At 49.0% G+C, this 21015-nt stretch overlaps 1 protein-coding gene across 7 annotated transcripts in view; it reads right to left on the bottom strand.

The window, feature by feature from the left end:
* FOXN3 (forkhead box N3) overlaps window positions 1-21015 on the bottom strand; it is a 445254-nt gene that overhangs the window by 114934 nt on the left and 309305 nt on the right. For all 7 annotated transcript variants that reach the window (XM_062181136.1, XM_062181141.1, XM_062181142.1 and 4 more), the window contains one exon: window positions 12707-12771. In XM_062181136.1, coding sequence (XP_062037120.1) covers window positions 12707-12771 — 65 coding nt within the window. The remainder of the gene's footprint in view (window positions 1-12706; window positions 12772-21015) is intronic.

Below are 21015 nucleotides of genomic sequence, written 5' to 3'. Positions count from 1 at the left end.
ACTAGGTACTGAGATAAGTGTCAGGGGCATCTTAACCACTAGGCTAAATGCCCACCTTTAAATTTATCTTTAATTTTTTTCCCATGAGCCTTTTTTATTGACAGGGGGAGGAAGAGAGGCTCACGTGTCAGACCCAGAAGGGGGAAGGTGAGCCCTGGTGCTGGGGCAGAGCGGGTGGACGAGAGAAGGGCAGTGCCTGGGTTACTCCCGGTAGGCTAGGATGTCTGAGTTTTCTGTCATTACCCAATCTACTCAGGGAGTAAAGAAAAAAAAAAAAAAAAGTAATCATCACATCTTAAATCAGTATAATTTGAAGAGTAATTGAGTAATGAAAATCCAGTTCAAAACCAAAAATGTAGCCTCTTCAATCTCACTTGCTGGTTCCCAACTTAGTTTTTAAAATTAAGACACTTCTAATGAGACTCAAAATTGTTCACAATGAATCCAAAATGTCGTGAGGGGAAGATTAGATGCTAAATGAGAAAATGTGTTCCATTTCAAAAACTATCGACCATGGACGATGTAGGGGGCCGCACTGGGGTGGACAGAGTTCTCCAGAGGAGGCCATTTAACCATGAATCCCGCTGCTGCACAGGTGAACCAGACCTTGGGGAACAAGCAGATGGCCTAAAATAGCTTTGGGTTGCAGACCTGAACTTGGCATTTGAGAGACCTGGCTTGACATTTGAGAGACTGCCTGTGAGAACCTCTCGTCGTCACACCACATACCCACACTCACATACGTGCCCTTGCACGAGCAGGTACACATTCGTTTGCACGCATACATACATGCTGCTGGGCTTGGTCAAACACTCAGCTGTGGGCTTCTGTTTCTTCCTTTGTGAGATCAGGAAGAGAACACCAACATCTTGAGAAGGAAATGTACTTTATGGCTCTGACAGGGAGGGTGAGTTTGGGTTTTATTATCACTAGGATCTAACAGTGTTTGCTTAAGACCAGTTACCATTTCTGCAAAGCTCTCCAAGCTCACCTTATGTTCTCCCAAGTGACAGCCAAACCTCTAAGCGGGCCTCCTAGGACAATGGAGAGGCTAAATGCCACAGCCCAATAAGAATCATCGGTGGTGACACCATATTTTGTTAATTTGCAGGTGTTTTATTGATCAGGATTTTTGGTTGCCTATAAGAAAGACCCAACTCAAACTGGCTTAAGTAAAAAGACAAGTTCATAATAACCAGGGGGCAGAGGGAGAGCGGCCCCTCATCTCTGCTTCTGTGTGTTGTTGCCACGTCTTTCATACAGGTGGATCCCCCAGGGAGGGGCTAAGATGCCAGCGCATCTTTCAAAGCCCCCAGACCCCCGAATGAAAGGTACAGGGCAGGACTGCAGCCTGTGGTGGGCCATGAACCCACCCCTTAACCACTCAGTAAGGCCAGGCAGTTCCCATAAGAAGTTGGCACCTTCCACTGGGAATTTATGATGGAAGTGGGGAGATGGGTGGGCAGTGGGTCCCACAAGAGAAGGATGCCCTGACATGGCTCTGACATGGCTCACGGGTCTCCCCTGGGAGCCATCCCAATTTGAGCCTACAACAGGTGCAAAGTTGAAACCTGAAAACTTATAATTGCTTCACTTCCAAATTATGGCAAAAAGCAGAGACTGAAGACTTTCAGAGAAACAGAATCCACAAACGGTCGGCAGAGAATTGGCCTTCTGCATGTTGCAGGCTTCTTACGTCACCACAACCTTGCTCAAAGTGTGGGAAAGGAAGACACACCAAGGCGGAGGGTTAGAGCACCTCTGTCAGCTGCCATCATCCAGGAGAAGGCCGGGGGCTCCTTGGTGCAATTTGCATGAAATGAACAGGATCAGATTCCTCAGTAGACCCCATTAAAAAACAAAAAACAGGCTGGCGCCGCAGCTCACGCGCCTAATCCTCCACCTACAGCGCCGGCACTCTGGGTTCTAGACCCGGTTGGGGCGCCGGATTGTTCCGGTTGCTCCTCTTCCAGTCCAGCTCTCTGCTATGGCCCGGGAAGGCAGTGGAGGATGGCCCAAGTGCTTGGGCCCTGCACTCACATGGGAGACCAGGAGGAAGCACCTGGCTTTTGGCTTCAGGTGGCCATTTGGGGAGTGAACCAATGGAAGGAAGACCTTTCTCTCTCTCTCACTAACTCTGCCTGTCAAAAAAAAAAAGAAAGAAAGAAAGAAAGAAAAAACCAGCACAACAAAAAACTACAGCATGAGAAAGGGTGTAGAAACAATGTACGCTACAGTGACCACCTAGTAGGGAACAGGCTTAACAGGGTCTCTTCAGTTTTCTAATGTTCCTATCACTCACAGCATGCCTGGTGGTCTCTGTCCCTCCCCCTCCTCTCTCTGGTCTCTGAAACTAACTTTGCAAATGTGTCCCTCTAATTGTATTCCCTCACAGCCAGGGACACACAGGGAAAAAAACCGAAGACAGCCATTCCCACCCATCCAGCAGGAACCTGCTTTCCCTGTCACATTGTTGCAACATGTGAGTCACTCAAAAGCTCAGAGAGAACAGCTGGTAGGGACAGAGCCCTCCTCTTCCCATGGGTATCTCCCCACAGGTATTAGCCTTAATGTGGCAGGAAAATTCAGAGCCAGAAAACAGGCTTAACTATTGCTTCAGTTCAAGCAGAGAAAGGTGGTTGTTTTGCCTGTTGTTTGCCTGGGGTGGAGGGGAACTGCGGCACTCTGCACAAATGCCATCGTAAACATAACTGATTCCATTTATTTGAACACCCAGTCATCGCCAGGTCCGGTGCAAGTCTCCGTACATACGCTATCTTTTAGTTCTCACAAAATCCCAGGAAGTGTGTGCTTGTCTCGGCTGGGCTGACTAGGAAAGGAGGGCTAAGGCTGACAGATGATCAAGGTCACATGGCTGCGGGCACAGTAGAGGTTGGCCTTTGAACCCACACCTGCCTAGCTCCAAGATCCCTCCATCTCCCTCATGTTGCCTCTCCTGGAGGGACATCGGGGCAATGGCACCTGCTCTTGGAGCAGTCACAAAGTGCCTGCGATGCTACCTGGACCACCACCGTCGATCCTCACTCGTAACAATCATAATAATCTTGCAAGGCCAGTACCTTTGGCATTTTACAGGAACTCAAAAGAGGGTTACACAATTTTTCAACTGGGCAGCAATTAGGCAGCAAGGGAAGAAACAGGCTCAGTACGCCTAAATCCTTTACCCTTCGCCTGCCTGCTACTATTCACAAACACCAACAGCAAAGCTGGGTAAATGGGAAAGCCACAGAATGAGGGGTAGGGATGGCAGGAGAGATGAGTTCTAGAGACTCGCACCAGGCAGTGGTCAAAGGCCGAGTGCACCTGCCACGTTCACTCGCACACGCATGCACACGTGCCCACAATCCCAGCCTATCCCGTGTGCAGCAGCACTCACTGCCACACCTTCCAGTTGTCATGGGAACCAAACAAGAACACAAACTTGACCTCTTACAGCTCACAGGTGGATGTTTTCAAGTTCACTTCTGAAACTAACGTGAACAGCTTGCTCAGAATATATTCTAAAAAATTCTTCTTCATCGTTAATTATACAAATATTTCTCAACTTCCATCCAAGCATGATTAAACAGAACTTTCAAGGGGAATGACTTTTCCAGTTGTATTTAAACCTGAACACTTTGATAAAAACAGGCGTTGCTGTGCAATATGATCTAAGGTTGTTTAATCTTTATATTTTATAATCTAAGCAATACAATTTAAAAGACTGGAAAAACATTTTAATGCTAAAAATTATAAGGAAATGTTGCTATTGATGAATTATAATTGACTATCCATATCTGGTAATATTAAAGGCACAGACTAAAATAAAATATTCTTTTAAGGGGTGGGTTGGTTCCTTTCATTGTAGTAATCTTTGACTAATTTTAGGATTTCTCTTTTTCTCTATTTAGTCTGTAAGACTCACAGAATGAACTGTTTAAAAGAGTCGTGCATGGGGACAGGAGGGAAAACAGTACCTTACTCAGATGGAAGAAGACAAAACACGTTTTCATTTCCATCTGTTTGTCTCATCATTCTAGATTTGTTTTAAGCATTCTAGAAGGATTCCCCCTAGGCCTCAGTCTTCCAAACACTGTAGAATATCTACACACCTAAAATGAAACACTGCTTAGAAATATTCATATCATTTAGAACCACAGATGGGTGTGGTCCAAGCTTCTGACCTGGACTTGGTGGCCTTGAGCAGGACAACCGCTTCAGGTCTTAATCTTCCCATCTACAAATTGGGAGCAATAATAGATAATGCCTAATTCTGGCCTGAAGAATACATTCGACATCAAGTAGTGCATCTGTCCACTTAGGAAAAGCGCAGAGTGAGTGGCTGCCTCATGGTATGGGGTCTCCTCCGAGGCAGCTGAAACTATTTTGAGAGTACACAGAAGGGATGGTCAAACAACGCCGCACCTGTCCAAAAGACCACTGAGTAAGCAAACACCTCTACACCCCTGGAAAAGGAGTAATGTATATGGTACGTGAATCTTGCCTCAATTTAAAAAGAACTGACATGACCTCTAGATGGTGACTATGAGTAACTGTAGCTTTTCACCTTCATATTGTCTATTTTTATAGCACACATATTATTTTGATAATAAAAGCAGTAGATGCCAGGTGGAGGGTGGGACAATGTTAGTGAAGAAAAGGGAATTACGATCGTCCTGACAACTCAAGGAGACAGGCGCACAAATCCCTGGGACTTTTAAAAGGTTGATTTGAAAGGCCAGAGACAAAGACGCACAGAGAGGGAGCTCCTTTCTCTGGTTCACTCCTCAAATGGCTGCGGCAGCCCGGGCTGGGCCAGGCCAAAGCCAGGAGCTCAGAACTCCATCTGGGTCTCCCACATGGGTGGCAGGGGCCTAAGATATCCCTGAAACTTGTCCTGTCCTCGTTTGTGAAGGGACCCCTGCCCCTCCCCTCTTCCTGAAATGCTGAGATCTCCCCCCAGTTGCTGATGAAGCCGCTGCTTCCTGCTCTTGCTGCTGTGCGCTACCCAACAATCCTCTTCGCACTGTAAATCCAGGTCTCCAACCCCAGTCGGTTCTCTGGGCTGTTTTTCCTCGTTTCGTTCTGCAGTCCTCTGAAAAATGGATCTTCCCAAACTTCCCGTTAGCTCTGCCCTCCGTCTCCAAAGTCTAGGTCCAATTCCCGTGCCCTGATGGGCAGACGCAGCCCAAGCAGGCCCAGCAGGCCTGGCTGGAGAACGATCTCCGTACACAGCCTCAATGTCACGTCCACATCAGGTTGGCAACACCTTCAACTAGAGACAACAGTGGAGCGAACAACTGAAATGAAAACCGCCCAGGGAAATGACACAGGATTTCTGCCTGTTTTCTGATTCCACACTGGGAAAAGTTGGCGTAACTGGAGTTCGGGCACATTTGGAGTCTCAAGAGAAGGTGAGTATCAAGAAAAAACCAAAAGCTTCTTTCAAAATTTCATTTCTCGGGGTGGTGGGTCAAGCCACCCCTCTGGCTGCCTGTTCCCTATACTGGAATACCTAGGATCGAGTCCCACCTCCACTTCTGACCCGGCTTCTTACTAATGTGCACCCTTGTAGGCAGCAGGTGATGGCTCAGCTGGTTGGGGCCCTGACACCCACACAGAAGACAAGGAGTGAGGTCTTGGTGCCTGGCATCAGCCTGGCCCAGCTTCATTTGCTGTGGGCGTCTGGGGAGTGAGCCAGTGGGTAGATCTCTCTGTCACTTTGCCTTTCAAATGTTTCAAGTACATTTAAAACATTTTTTTCCTTGTATTTTATAGCTGACTTAAAGAGCATGTTCTCAATGAGCACATAAACCCCTGTGAGCTGAGAGGAGCTAAGCAGCACTGCTCTGTGAATCCAGCTCTGCTGGTGAGCACAGCCAGAGGCCTGATCACTGTAGTTACGTAGATATCTTCACCACCCAGGGCACAACAGTAAGACCAACAGGTGCCAAGAAGAAAGGCCCCTCCCTAAAACCAAGGAGGCAATTAGGATGTGGGGGAGGAGGGGCTTTAAGGGTAACTTTTTTTTTCTTTTCTGTAATTACTAAAATGCCTTTAATGGATGTGCCTGGGGGCAAGAAGCCGGAGACTTCTGCATTAGGTGGGTGCCCTCGTTCACAAAGTGAACAAAAGAGGCAGCTTGTGGAGCAGATTAGATGAAAGCAGCCCAAGAGCCCAAGGCTTCAGCCAAATGGGAAAGAGAGGAGTAGGGGAAAGGTCAGGGCAAATCCAATAAAGGCAGGGAGCCAGGGGCCGCTACCCAAGCAAAGAGCACCCAGGCCCCGGGACCAGCAGCCAGGGCCAGATGGCGGAGTGCGGTGACGGCGCTCCCATCCTATCAGAAAGGAAATGCTGGCAGTGAGAACGGAAATCCTAGAGGAGTGCGGGACAACGCTCTTTTGAAGAGTTTTGGAGCTTTCCACATCGAATAAACCCACCAGGACTAATGTCAGAAGCCTTAGGCATGAAACAGTCAAAGGCTAAAAAACTTGTTTTAATCAAGTGATTGCGAGGTGCCAGGCACTAGATTGGGTGTTTTCACGCCCCCAGTTCTCTTCTCTTCTTCACCAAGACCACATCTGGTTATCCCGTTGTACAAGCTTGGGAAGCTTCTATCCCATAGAGCAGTAAAGGTTCAAGTCCTAGCTATTCCACTCCTGATCCACAATCCTGCTCACGTGCCTGGGAAGGCAGCTGATGATGGCCCAGGTATGTGAGTCCCTGCCACTCATATGGGAGACCAGGACGAGTTCTGGGGTCTTGGCTTTTCTGCTTGTCCCATAGCTTATTGGGGTTATTTGGGTAGTGAACCAGTGGATGAAAGATTCCTCTTTCTGTCTCTCTCTCTATCTCTCTTTTCCTTTCAAGTCAATCCATCAAAAATAAAAACTTGAGGCCCAAGGTTAAGCAGCTGGTGTCGGAGGGAGGGATCCCATCCCAGGCGGATGTGCTACTAACACCTGGGCCTCTCCGCACAGCCATTTATGCGCTGCTGTGTCTAGATGCTTTTAGAGCATTTGGGAGCCAGGGCACCTCTCAGGGAAGGGTCCTATTTACAAGGAATCAAGGGGTTCTGAGATAAAAATAGGTACAAATCATCTTTCAGATTTATGTATAAATCCAACAGACCTGGGCACCCCCAAGCTTGGCAGGGTAGGTAACGTTGGAGCACAAGGAAACCCACCCACAGGATTTTGGGCCAACTGCCCAAGATTCCTCATTCTGTCAAACAGTACGACAACTGAGGGTGGTTGGGAATTTATTGCGGAACGTTCTGCATGCTTTACAAGCACAAACTCTGAAGACAGGCATCATTGTTATTGCTACCGAGAAGCTAAGCAGTTGCCCAAGAAGCCAAGACAGGGTTTGCTCTGGATTGCAGGAACCATGACACGTAGCCTCCCCCAGATCCGAGAGGTCTCTGGGCACATCCCTGTTCAAGGATGGGGACCTGCAGCCTGTCTGTCACCATCCTCTGTCCTCTCCTTGGACACACAGCAGACCCAGCTGGCTGAAGGCAACACTCTTCTCCCACTGAGTCAGAACAAAGCTTCAGAATCCAGTTCAGTCCATTTTCAAGGAAGTTGCTGGAATGATCAGAGCTGGTGTTCAGTAGAGACCCCTGGGAGGTGGGTGTTTGGTGCAGGAGGTCAGATCCCACTGAGGACACCTACATGGGAGTGTCTGCGTTTGGCTCCTGGATAATGGACATATAACCTAAGAGGCAGCAGGCAATGACTGTGGTACTTGGGTTCCTGCTGTCCACATGGGAGACCTGAACTGAACTCTGGGGTCCAATCTTTGCCCTGCCCAACCCCTGGCTGTTGCAGGCATTTAGGGAGTTAACCAGCGGGTGGCCAATCTCTCCATATTTCTCTGCCTCCCATATAGCACAACACTAAATTTTATTTTCAAAAATCATTAGAAAAAAACCTGCCTTAAACCATAAAAATAATTCGTTAAAAAAGTAGGGAGCCTCAGCCACCATCCTCTGCTGCCTCCCATGGTCCACTCCTTAATTTACAGGCGAGGAAAATGAAGCCCCAGGGATGCCAGGTGGCTAGGCCAAGGTCACAAAGTTTACCAAGTGGCAGGGTTAGGCCAAGAGCCCAAGATAAAGGTTGTAGAAAGCAGTTTATATACAAAATTCTTCCTAAGGCCCACCTGGCACATGGGAAGCTGGTATTCCCCAAACAAAGTGAGTCATCTAACCACCATGGTTGACGTCACGTACATTTTACCAGTGACACACACGTCTGTGCACACGTCGGAACAACACACACCTGACAGCTGAAGAGCTGGTTTCCTTTGGCCCTGTTTGCTTTGGGGCCTCTGGCAGCACCACCCTGCTCTGTGCACTGAAAATGCCTTTCAGGATTTCTTTCCATCTCATTAGCTCATCCAGTGGGTCACAGGCCGTAAATGGAAGTAAAAATCTGTTGTGCCTGGGATAGAATTTCTTTCAATTCTCCCACTGCACCCTTCGGAAACAGATTTGGTAGTAATTACCGGCCCAGAACTTTTGGGAAAAAAGGAAGGTGGTGGGGCGGCCAGAAGGGCGGCAGAGTGTCAGGTTAGGAACTGGGCGGGCTGGCAGTAGCAGCGGCTTCACAGCGCCGATGGAGCAGAGAGCCCAGGTAGCCTTTCACGGGAAGGGCTGCAACATGTGGTGTGACCCCAGACCGGGCGGGGTGTGGCTGAAGAGGCAGGACCTGGGGCTCCCTTGAGTGTTCCCAGCCTGACCCAGCGCCTGGCACACCAAGGCGGATAATCAGGAAAAGCTGGCAGGTGGGTCCAAGGACAGCCTGCTCAGAGGAAGAGGGGGACAGAGAAGTGGGTCCAAGTGGTTAGCTGGGCTGCATACGCCCAGGCAGCAGCTCTCTCAGAATAAAGCTCTACGGGGAGCTCTGTGGCCTGTGGGGTCTAGGGAGGTGGCTCGTGGCAACCTGTAGTAGAAGACAGGATGCTAAAGAGAACAGAGACGCCATGGATGGCCCCGGGATGAAGCCGCCAGGAACAACAGCGAGGTCGGACCAGAGGTGAGAAATGGCTTCAGTTATGGATCACGGGCTCATCAGCACTCGATGCTGGAGTTCAAGTAAGGAAACCCGATTTTGAGTGTGATAAGGTGAATGGACTTGGGGGATGGAAAAAGGGAGTCTGGCAAAGGGAAAATTTGAGGATGGCTTTTTTCATCAAGAAAATGAGATGTTATTAAACTCGTAAAATAAAAAAATTCATTTCAAACACAGAAAGACCACAACCCGGAGGAGGTACGGCCGGAGGCACCCGTGCCCTGGTCCTGCAAGGCTCCGAGGAAGTCCCGCTTCTGTCTGGGGCCGCCCTGGGTGCCCGTCTGCGGCTCAGCTTGGTTCTATTGTTCAGAACTGAAGTGCCCTCCAGGCTGCTGAAATCGCTAATCGACGAAAATCATCTCCAGCAGCCCAAACGGCATGGTAAGGAAACACGATGAATGGATGAAATGACCAATTATGCTAAGTACCCGTGCCTGGCGTCATTCAAACCAAATCTTACCCCATTATCCTCAAAACCGAGCGGGGATCCAGAAGCCCCTCTTGCCCGTGATTCTGAACCAAAATAAAGGCACCAGGGAGGACCTCGAGCCCTTCAGTTAATTCCAGCAATTGGTTTTAGGCGAGAAAAAAAAAAAATGCACTGCGTTTCCCCTCAACAGCTTATAAACCAAACAACCATTGTACAACACCAGCCAGTTCCTCTTGAAACAAACTATTATGTCATTTTGGTTTCCACTTCCATTAGTTCCTCTTAGGACATCACAAACACAGACCCCCACCTACAACGGTTCAACTTACAAGTTTTTGACTCTGAGGTGGTGTGAAAGTGATGTACATTCCGTTGAGACCGGATTTCAGATTTTGAACTTGGCTCTTTTCTGGGGCTGGTGCTGTGTGTCCTCTCCTCTCTGGTGAGGCTGTGCAATGGCACTAGCGCAGCTCCCAGACAGCCCCATGGTCCCCAGCGGACACCAGTGTCGCTCTACAAGGCAGTGTGTCCTACAGCTAGGACGGGCAGAGGGTCAGATGCTTTAAATGCGGATTTGCGTTACGATGGGTTTATCCCAATGCAGTGTCGTTGTAAATTGAGAAGCATCTGTATTCTTCTTAACCAGATCTTGGAGAAAGTGACATCATCACCCAAAGGTGTCTTAAGGTGCTCATGGCCACACCCACCTCACCACGTCCTCCTCTCTGGGACGCTCTCCTTGCAGTATAATGTCCCCTTTTCCATGCTCCCCATGTCTGCTTTTCAAGTCCCTGCTCATGATCAATTCTCCTGAGCAGCAAGTTTCTCTGCTCCCATCCTCGCCACAAAACTAAGTCTTCCTCTCGTACACAACGTGGCCCATCTGCTCGTCTTCCCATCCTGCTGGTTTTCCATCCTTAGATTCTCACCACCTACACCCAGCAGGTCCCCTCCACGCCCAGAGCAGCCCAGCTGGGCCAGTCCTGCTGGTGCCCCGTAACTTCCGCTGGCTGCTCTCTGGCCCCTCAACATGAACAAGCTGCACTTCCTCCCCTAGTTCGAGGGGTTTGGTTCTTTGAGGATGGACGTGTTGGTCCTGCTTGCCCTCAACTCTGATCCCTGTGGTTGGAAACTATTAACAGTTTTTCCTGGTCTGATGGACTAGAAAAATCTCCTCCCACTTGCTATAGAGTAGACATGTGTATTGTAAAGCATAAAACTGAGAAAGTGAATGTAAACCAGGAATGTTTCCTTCCTCTGGACTCTCACCTAAACCTTCCACTGCCAGGACTGGGCAGCTCCCTTCTGTCTGGGCTCTGTATTTGTAAGACTTCTGCTTGCAGTATTTAGTCACTTTTTGATGGCTCAATATCACCCAGCAAAGGAACACAGAGCTATTAATTGGGAAGGACATTCAAAGATGGTTCAAAAAAATGCTTTCACAATGAAATGTCTCGAGAACTCTCCACAGACAGGGCAAACGAAGAAACATCACATAAAAAGTGCTCACACTCCTAAACCCTTGCCAAGAGTCTTCTGATTTATAAATAATAAAAGTTTAATAAATGAAAAAAAAATTAAACAGACTGTATGTAACTGGATATGGAGTCCCCCAACATCTGAAATCTGTGCTAGTTTAACTCCCAGTGCCTGGGAGCCATCCGGGGAATTTTGGGCTCCACCAGGGAGAGAAAAGAAGCTGCGTCCATGAGCTGGAATCGCACCCTGCAATCGCTCAGCTTCTGTAACCTCCCTGATACTTCCCTCAGGTTTTTGCCCCATAGTAAGAAACAAAAAACTAACATGGAAATGAATGAATAAAAATCCTGTAAGAAAAGCCTCTCTCTAAGACAGCAAAATCCCTTCTTTCAAAAGGATCCAAATATGAGTGATTTTCCCACCTCTGCTATAGCTCTCAAGGAGACCCATGAAAATGCACATGACTGTGAAATTCACTTGGAAAAAACCCAAAGGCGGATGATAATCAGTCTCCACTTAATACGACCTGAAGGAGAACAGAAAGACTGTTTACAAATCACATATCAATTTTTGAGAGTGGAAGGAGTTACTTTTATTTTCTTACAATTAGGATTAACCAAACCTACCTGCCTAACTTTTACCTCTACCAAGCAAACCTGCAAAGAAGAAATTCTTAATTCCCAATGTCACAGGTTATTTAATAGGACAACATGCAATCGGCACGGCCTCCAAAGCAAGGACAAACAGGCGATGACATCGTTCACAACCGTTTGAGCTGCAGGGGGACTGAAGGGGTCTCTGTTCTGAACCACATTCACAGCTCGCGCGCGGCAGACCCTCGGCTTCCCCTTTCGGAGGAAGAGGCAACTGCTCCACACCAACCAAAAGGCACCAGAGTCCCTCACCAAAAGCACAGGACAGTTCCACTGCCTTCGGTATAACCAGATCCATCTGCTTTCAGCCAGCTGTGCCACCCCAACTCCCAGCCAATCCATAAAGAACACAGGAACTCCCCTGGGAGCGGGGCTACCTACAAGCAGATCTCGGGGAACAGCACTAACCGAAACATAACTTCCAGAAGTATTCAAAATGCATCCTAAATGAACCGTGAAGGGACAGATGAAAGGCAGTTAGCAGTCCTCAAGCATAATGGGTAGGGGCTAGCCAAGGTGGCCCAGGTTGGGCTGGGCACCAGGAAGGGGGCCTCCACAAATGACTCTGGTAGGGGCACAAGTGAGGGGGACCACGCTCCCAGCTCAAGACAAACCCAAGCCAAACTTTCGGGCACACATGGATGCTACAGGATATCCAGCAACAGGTACACTTGTAGCAGGACAACGGAAGTTCTAGAACCTCCCGCCCCTGCCAGCCCACGCACTTGAGATGGGTAAAGGGGCTTGTTTCTGTAAGCCCAGTGTGTGCTACCGTGGCATGATTCTCACTCCACCAGAGCAAGCCAAACACTTCAGAATGTGACCGAGCCGGCCACAGAAGCAGTCGCAGGAGGCCCGGATTCAGACTTAGCAATTCACAGCAACCAACAGGCTCAAGCAGGAAGAAATAAAGAGGTGGACGAACACATTCAACCCCCAGCAGTCACACCCCTGAGAGCGCGGCCACTCCCACGCAGGACAGAAGCCTCTGGCTGTCACCTAGCACAGGGGCGGGGGGAGAGAGCGGGCTGGTGGCGAGAGAGGAGGAGGGGATCCCAGAGACCTACCTTGTAGAAGGGCTCCGTTTCTCTTGAGGAACGTGCTGCCTGGCCAGATAGGTGGACCTGATGTGCTGCAAGAGAAGACAAAGACGCGTGAGGCTGGCGGCTGCCGCTCCTCACACCCAGGCCCGGCACTCACCCTTTCAATCCCTTCTCTGAACGCCCTCCACCAGGCGGGCAGACGCTGCCCCGGTCATTACTGACACCTGATAGCACATCTTAAAAACCCTGAGGTCTGTTCTACTGTAGATGGCTCCACGTTTCACAGTGCAGAAGCAGTCCCTCTGAATAGTCTGCTGTCTTGATCCTGCACACGTTGGCTGATGAAGTCACCCACAAGGACATAAACTGGCAAGTTTGTACAGTTCAATGAAGGATGCTGGGAAGGCGCTGTGGTGTAGCGGGTAAAGCTGTGACCTGTGATGCTGGCATCCCATATGGGCATCGGTTCAAGTTCTGGTCGCTCCACTTCTGATCCAGCTCCCTGCTAAGGTCCCTGGGAAAGCAGCACAGGATGGTCCCAGTTCTTGGGCCCCTGCAACCACATGGGCGACCCAGAAGAAATTCCTGGCTCCTGGCTTCGAACTGGTCCAGCCCTGGTCATTGTAGCCATTTGGGGAGTAAACTAATGGATGGAAGATTGATGATCTCTCTCTCTAACTCTGCCTTCCAAATAAATACATCTTTAAAAAAAAATTAAAAGAAATGAAGAATATTAACTAGCCTGCTCACAATCTTATGAATTTATAAAACAAAGAACATCTACCCATGTCTTGTGAGACCAAGTGAGTTCTCTGGCATTTCCTGTGTGAACAAATGCATGTTTGCCTTTGTTGGCACGTCTATCACCAATTCCTTAATATACAAACATGACCTTGATCTACTCCTTCCCTCCCTCTCTTCTTCTCTTGGTTTCCATCCTGTTTCCAATTTCTTGGCTTAAAACATTGTACCCCGTACCCTGTAAAGCATTCCACAGATATGTTCCCACCCAGTCTGGAAATTTGAGAGGTGAGAAGAAAGAAAGATCAATATTGCACAAAGATACTTGCTGCATTGACAGAGGAACATGCTCACTGTTTCAAGACACTCAGTGGAAAGCTTTCCAAGCGAGCCAGTCTTAGCAGAATATCCTTCACTGAAAAGTAGGTTATTTTAAATCAAGGGTTGGTTTTGATTAATGTTAGAAAGTAGTTACTCAAAAATGTTACTACATCAAGCCCAAGAGGCACAACAAATTATTTTCACTAAAAATAGGACATGGTAAATGATATTGGCCCATTATCCATCACCTTGGACACTGAAATCATTCAAAATTAGTCTCAGGAATGCATTTGGAAGACTGGCAGACACACCAAGAAACAGGAAGGGCTATACAGTGAATGTTCCAGCCGCCAACGGAGGTATCATGCCATGCAGGTCAGCAACTCAGGTCCAGTAACACGCCAGAACCATGCCAATGACACCCTGCCAACCCGCATCCCATTACCAGAGGTACAAAGGGTAGAGCAGGTACAGGTGCACACTACACGACTGAGGAGGAGCAGAGAGGGCAACAGAGAGAGCCACAGCATGAAAACACTGAACGTCGAGGTAATGTCCAATGTGCTGGAAAACACAGCCAGTCTTACTGTGCTTCACAGACACAGTGTCTTCGGGGACTTGAAGGTCTGTGCTAACCCCGAGTGCAGCAAGTCTATCAGCACCATTTTCCCAACAGCTCAGGTGATCATTAGCAGTTTTTGGCCATAAAGTATTTTTTAATTAAGGTTTGCATACTTTTTTTTTTTTTTTGCTATAATGCTATCACACAATACGCAACAGTAGAACGCAAACACAGCTTTTATGTGCACTAGGAAATGACACAATTCATGTGACTCACTTCCCTGCAATATTTGCCTTCTTCCAGCAGTCTGGAGCCAAACCTACACTATCTCCGAGAGACAACTGCAGTGTGAACCTTGATGTTCATGAGCCTTTCTGGTTTGGTTTGGTTTGGTTTGGATCTACTACATACAAGGTCAACAAGAATAACGCATCTCAGCTACAGCAATTTTGATTCTCAGCCCCGGCAGCTGTGGCCTCCCCGTGACCAGGAGTCACCCAGGACAGCAGAGGACCTGGTTCTCAGGGCTACAGAATGGTCACAGCAGTCTGACTTCTGTCTGATTCCATTTGAGAGCTTCCAAGGCTCAGACTTGCATGCAGAGTAATGTGCATTAAAATGCTTAAGATTATCTTTTAACAGCTCCGGCAAGCTCCCAGGATTTTACCATCTTATTTTTATAACAAAGCAGGAAACAGCAAGCTGGCTGTTGCCAATATCGAATCACCTGATTTATAAAGATATTTTAAAACTGAGGACTTCATTATAGGGGAGTTGGTCCTTCCAGAGAATTCAATAATTGAGTATTAGTGTAGGAGCCTGAATATCCAGCTTACTTCTACCCAAATCTCCTCTTTATCCTGACCCTGATTTGGCTGAAAACTGAGCAGACACGAGGGATGGAGCAAACGTAGGCAACTGAGGTCACATAAATCCAGTGGGTTAGATAAAGAATAGTCTCTGTGTGATGGAAAGCAAGCTACAGTTTCTGCAGCATCCTTTGAATGTACTCAAGTCACTCCTCACTATTCTATAGGCATGCTGCCCCTCTGATCTGTAAGTGAGCTATAGAAAGAGATTTGGGGCGGCCCATTCAAAACCTTCTCTGGCCTGGGCCCTGCTGTAACCAATGAATTCTCTGAGATCTTTGCAACTTCAGACAGGCCAGTTCCTGCAATGTTGTGGCATTCCTTGGCCCCATACTCCACGCTTGGCTTCTGCAGGGTCCCCTCAAAATGACATCCTCTAATTGTTAGAAGATTCAAGGATGTATTAAGCCTACTGAGAACTGCACTTGGCGTTGCGAAAGACCAGGGAGAAAAATTACAAACCTGACTTTATGACCACCAAGGAATTACTGTCATGTGTATCTAGTCCCAGCCTCCTATGACTCTCTCTACAGAGACAAGAAATGCCTGCACGAGGGCCAACGGTCATGGCTCCAGTGGCTGCAGGCCAGAGAAGCAGCGAACTTGATTTTTTTTTCTCCTCAGCTACAGACATCCTTGGCTGAGTAATCTTCAGAGCACAGGTTAGCTAAAAATACATATATGTGAAATTATGTAAGAATAAACATTAACCGTAGTCATTTAGGGGAGAAACTAGTGGTCAGGGTCAAGAGAAGGGGTTGTTAGAAATGAAGGGGGAGAACGGGGTGTTCCCCAACCCCGTTCATGTAACCATGACTGGTGACTGGTCACTCCCAGGAGACATGGCCACCAGGGCCCTTGTAAACCTTACTGAGTGGGCTTCCATCCCCTTACAATGGTGCTCCCACTGCTTGGTGATGGCACAGCAAATTGCTATGCACTGGACTCAGCAGCCAACATTTCCATTTTTTTTTTTTTTTCTTTTTTAAGATTTATTTATTTGAAAGTCAGAGTTACACAGAGAGAAGGAGAGGCAGAAAGAGAGGGAGAGAGGGAGAGAGATTGAGAGAAGTCTTCCATCTGCTGGTCCACCCCCCCAAATGGCCGCAACGGCTGGAGCTGCACCGATCTGAAGCCAGGAGCCAAGAGCTTTTTCTGGGTCTCCCACACAGGTGCAGGGGCCCAAGGACTTGGGCCATCTTCTGCTGCTTTCCCAGGCCATAGCAGAGAGGTGGATCGGAAGTAGAGCAGCTAGGTCTTGAACCGGAGTCCATAGGGAATACCGGCACTGCTGGTGGCAGCTTTATCTGCTACGCCACAGCGCTGGCCCCAGCAACCAACACATCCTTAGAATCCAACGATTTGGGTGAAAATTCCTGTTCTATATGTGAGGAGACAGAGACCCTAGGGGGAGAATGAACTTGCCCAAGGTATCCGCAGGCTGCTTACTGACCAGTCCAAGACCAGACCAGGGCTCTGGAGCCAGTCCAAGGCACCAGACACACACAGACACAGCAACATCCCCCATTTCATTTCTCGTCATCCATTCTCCTTCCAGACTCCTAGTGCTAAACTCTTCACCATCCCTACGTGTGGAAGGGGGCTGTGGCTGGTATTTTGCTAGGAATCTCTTCAAGGCAAAGTCCCAGGCTAGAAAAAGCCATCAAACTAACCATATGTGAGAGATAGGCGGGCTCCTATTATCAGGAACAATACAACGCTGGCGCCACAAATGTCTCATTTCAATAATGCACTCACAAAAATTCTATGACCTTCAGCAGGGTAAACCAAACCAACTCTGCGACAAAGGGAGCAGACCTGCGGGTTAGGAGGGCCCTGCCTGCCAGCAAGGCGGGCTATGAACTTGCACTTGAGAAGATTGATCCAAGGATTGCTTGGACCAGCACTGAGCCAGCAAATCCCAAGAGAGGAGCGATACTGTCCCGAACAGCACACCCAGCATCCGCCAGAGTCACAGTGCCCCGGCACTCCTGGGCCTCACTCTCAGCCAAATTACCTCCAGCTCCCAGGGGGACAAGGTGAGTCAACAGGTTGTACAACGGGTGATCTACCGTGTGTTTACCCCAAACCCTTGAGCTTTCAGCCTTGTGAGAGGCAGCTGGATTGCAAACCAAGTGCCTGGGAGATTCTGGCGAGACCCACACCTGCCTTCCCCAGCCTGGGTTTTCTGTGGGCCTAATGAGAAGCAAAGTAAGAAAAGCGCTTTTCCCCTACACATCCATCTGCCAAATCAGAACTGGGTATCTAACAGAGAGAACAGAATGCTACAGCATGGATGAACCCTACAGGCATGCTAAGTGGAAGAAGCCAGGATAAAGGGCACACAGGCTGACTGATTCCACCTCCAGGAGACCCGCTGGGACAGAAAGGAGAGGGGTGGTTGCCAGGAGCTGGGAGAGGAAGGGGGGTGCTTGTGTGATGAGTAGAGAGGTGCAGTTGTACAAGAGGAATAGAGTTCTGGAGATCAGCTGCATAGCTATGTGAGTGTACTTCACATGGCTGAACTGCACCCTTAAAAACAGCTAAGATAATGGCCAGCAGCACTGTGGCATAGCGGGTAGCTGCCTCCTGCCTCCCATACGGGCACAGGTTCGAGTCCTGGCTGCTGCACTCAGATCAGGCTCCCTGCTAATGTGCCTGGGAAAGCAGCAGAAGATGGCCCAAATCCTTGTGCCCCTGCACCCACGTGGGAGACTTGGAAGAAGCTCCTGGCTCCTGGCTTTGGCCTGGCCCAGCTCTAGCCATTGCAGCCATTTGGGGAGTGAACCAGCAGGTAGTTCAATTGATATTTCTCTCTCTCTGTGTGCTTGTGCCTTTCAAATAAATAAAAATAAATTTAAAAAATAGCTAAGATAGTAAATTTTATGCTACACATGCTTTACCACAGTTAATTTTTTATCATATATATAAAAAGAGGGTGATGGTATTGTGGCATTGTTGGTTAAGTTGCCACTTGGGATGCCAGCATCTCACGTCAGAGTGCCAGTTCAAGTCCTGGCTGTTCCACTTCTGATCCAGCTTCCTGATAATGCTCCTGGGAAGGCAACAGAAGATACCCAAGTACTTGGACCCTCAACACTCATGTGTGAGACCAGGACAGACATCCTGGCTCCTGGCTTCGGCCTGGACCAGCCCTGGCTGTTGTGACCATTTGGGAAACAAACCAGCATACGAAAGATAATCTCTCTCTCTCTTACTCTATCATTCTGCCTTCCAAATAAATAAATAAAACTTTTTAAAAGGGAGGTAGGATGGAAGGGAGGGAGAGAACAAGACAGAAACAGAGAAAAAGAGGGTGAGAGATGGCTGGAGGGAGGGGGGGAGGAGGGCCAATGGGAAGGACTCTGAGAGCAGAGAGTGGCAGCCTGAGGAGCCCTGGGAGGGGACGGAAGGGCCGACTGCGTGCCCTGTCTCTGAACGCCTCTGTAGTGAGCATCTCCACCAGAATGGGCCACGGCCCACTGAACTCAAGAGTCCAAGGGAGCAGGGGAAGAAATGGCGCAGTGGGAGGAGCCCACTCGAATGCAGACCCCTGGCGGCCGGAGCTTGCCCACAAGCCTCTAAGCACCTGGATTAGCTTTGTGTCACCACACCTGGGAAAACTGATTCTGTGCAGAGAACAGGCTTGTTTGGCTCACAGTTTTGGTTCAAGCCCAAGATCGGGTGGCCCCACTGGCTTGACCTCGGACAAGAAGGGCCACGGTGGACGCAGTCCCGGATGGACAGGGCATCACACAGACAGCCAGGAAGCAGCCAGGGCAGCTGGCCCTGAACTCTGGCTTCCTGACAACCCCTGTGCAAGAACAACTGTCTGATGCATGCCCCCAAAGCCGCAGGGACCACCACCAGGACCCGTCTCTAACATCACAATCAGGCTCCCACTCTCAAAGTTAATTCATGACTTCGGGGTTTAATGTCCTGTGTGAGTTTGGGAGCCAGATCATGTTCAAATCACAGCAGCAACCAAGCAGGGACTCCTGTCACTCTCCTAGCACTGGAAAGGCAGTCCCCCTGCATGCGTGGCATCTACCATTCGATTGTAGTCTCCCCAGGAATGAGCAGCCAAGCAGTTACAACCAAGAGGAAATCCCTGGAAAGAAATTCTTAGAATTCTATTGTTTTTACAATTCTTTTTTTTTTTTTCACTTCTCTGTTAAAAAACATACATATTTATTTATTTTCTTTGAAAGACAGAGTTAGAGAGAGAGATGGGAAAGGAGGGTGGGGAAAGGGACACAGAGGGGGAGAGAGACCTTCGATTCTCTGGGTCACTCCCCAAATGGCTGCAACAGCTGGGGCTGGGCCAGGAAGAAGCCAGGAGCTTCATCCGGGTCTCCCATGTGGGTGGCAGGGCTGAAGCACTTGGATCATATTCTGCTGCTTTCTCAGGTGCATGAGCAGAAAACTGGATTGGAAGTGGAGCAAACAAGATTTGATTCAGTGCCCACATGGGATGCCGGTGTCACAGGCAGAAGTCCGACACCCTGCCATAATGCTGGCCCTATTCTGACTTCTAAGTGTGATCACTTTCCAGGAAATAACAGAAAAACACCCTAGCATGGATCCCTTGGGTGGAGGATGCCAGCCAAGGAAATTATGCAGCAATCCGAACAGTTCACAGTTTGAGAAACAGCACTGAGGCTACAGGGAAAAGTGCAGAATTCTCAATGACACTCGACACCTTGATGACCTTCCAAATAAATAAAAACCATGAGCATCCTGGCCTTCAAGGGGAGCTCAGTGGCCACCTGGCGCAACGCAAGGTGGAAGGGTGAGGGCACCGCACCTGGATCCAGGGGATGGATCTGTTCTAAACACAGACGTCTCAATCCCGAAGCCACCAACTGGGAGTAAGTGACACTAGCAAATATGAGAATGAATGTACTGAGAACGCAGCTCTGTCAATGCCAAAATCCCCATGGTGATCTTGACTGCAAGAAAACTGCAGTTTAGTCGTGGGTCTTTGGCACGGCGGCTAAGACGGCACTTGGGACACCTGCAACCTGTACCCAAGTGCCTGGGTTCAAGCTCCAGCTCCACTTCTGATCCAGCTACCTGCCGATGTCCACCCTTGGAGGCAGCAGGTGCTGGCCCAAGTGCTTGGGTCTCTGCCACCCGCATGGGAAACCCCGATGGCATGGCGACCTTGAGAAGGTTCCCAGCATCTCCTCATTCACAAGGTGGACTCTCCTGGTGCAGCTCTCCTCTGTTTCTGAGACTAAAGAGGGAACCACACTCCTCACCTTCCAGGTTTCTTTAAGGATATTTTTGAGATCCTCTAATTGCAAACGTTCCTCAGTCCAGAGCGGCAATGAACAGTTTCTAAAAAATCAATGGGCTGGAAGCAGCAGCTTCGCAGATGCTACCTACTCTAAAGACGGCTAAAAAAAGCTAACTCCGCATGGAAGTCTGCATCCATCCAAACTGGCAAGCAGTCAAGAGGCAGAAGAGGCCAGGCGGAAACCTGCCAGGGCTGGCCCGACTTCAGAGGCTGCCGTCAACGACGGGGCAGTGACCAGACAACAACCCTCCAGGACCACGGCAACCCTCAGTGGGCGAGGGGCACCAATGTTCTGATGGCACAATGCCGCTTGTGGTTAAGGAACGGATCCGCTCTGTCATCTTAGCTACGTTAGCACGGCAGACTCAAGCCGACACCCACAGGACCATCCTGCAAATACTTCTGTGTGCCCGATACCACCGAGGCCCTGGATATACCTTCCTTCTTGCCAAAGTAACACCTCTACCGCCTTCCTCTTGCCTGAAACTTTCCTCCCTCTGCTCCGCCTCGCCAGCTGAGCAGGGGTGCTAGGGCTCCT

This window comes from Lepus europaeus, chromosome 22 (assembly GCF_033115175.1).
Source record: "Lepus europaeus isolate LE1 chromosome 22, mLepTim1.pri, whole genome shotgun sequence".
Lineage (NCBI taxonomy): Eukaryota > Metazoa > Chordata > Mammalia > Lagomorpha > Leporidae > Lepus > Lepus europaeus.
This window is presented reverse-complemented; position numbering and strand designations above follow the sequence as displayed.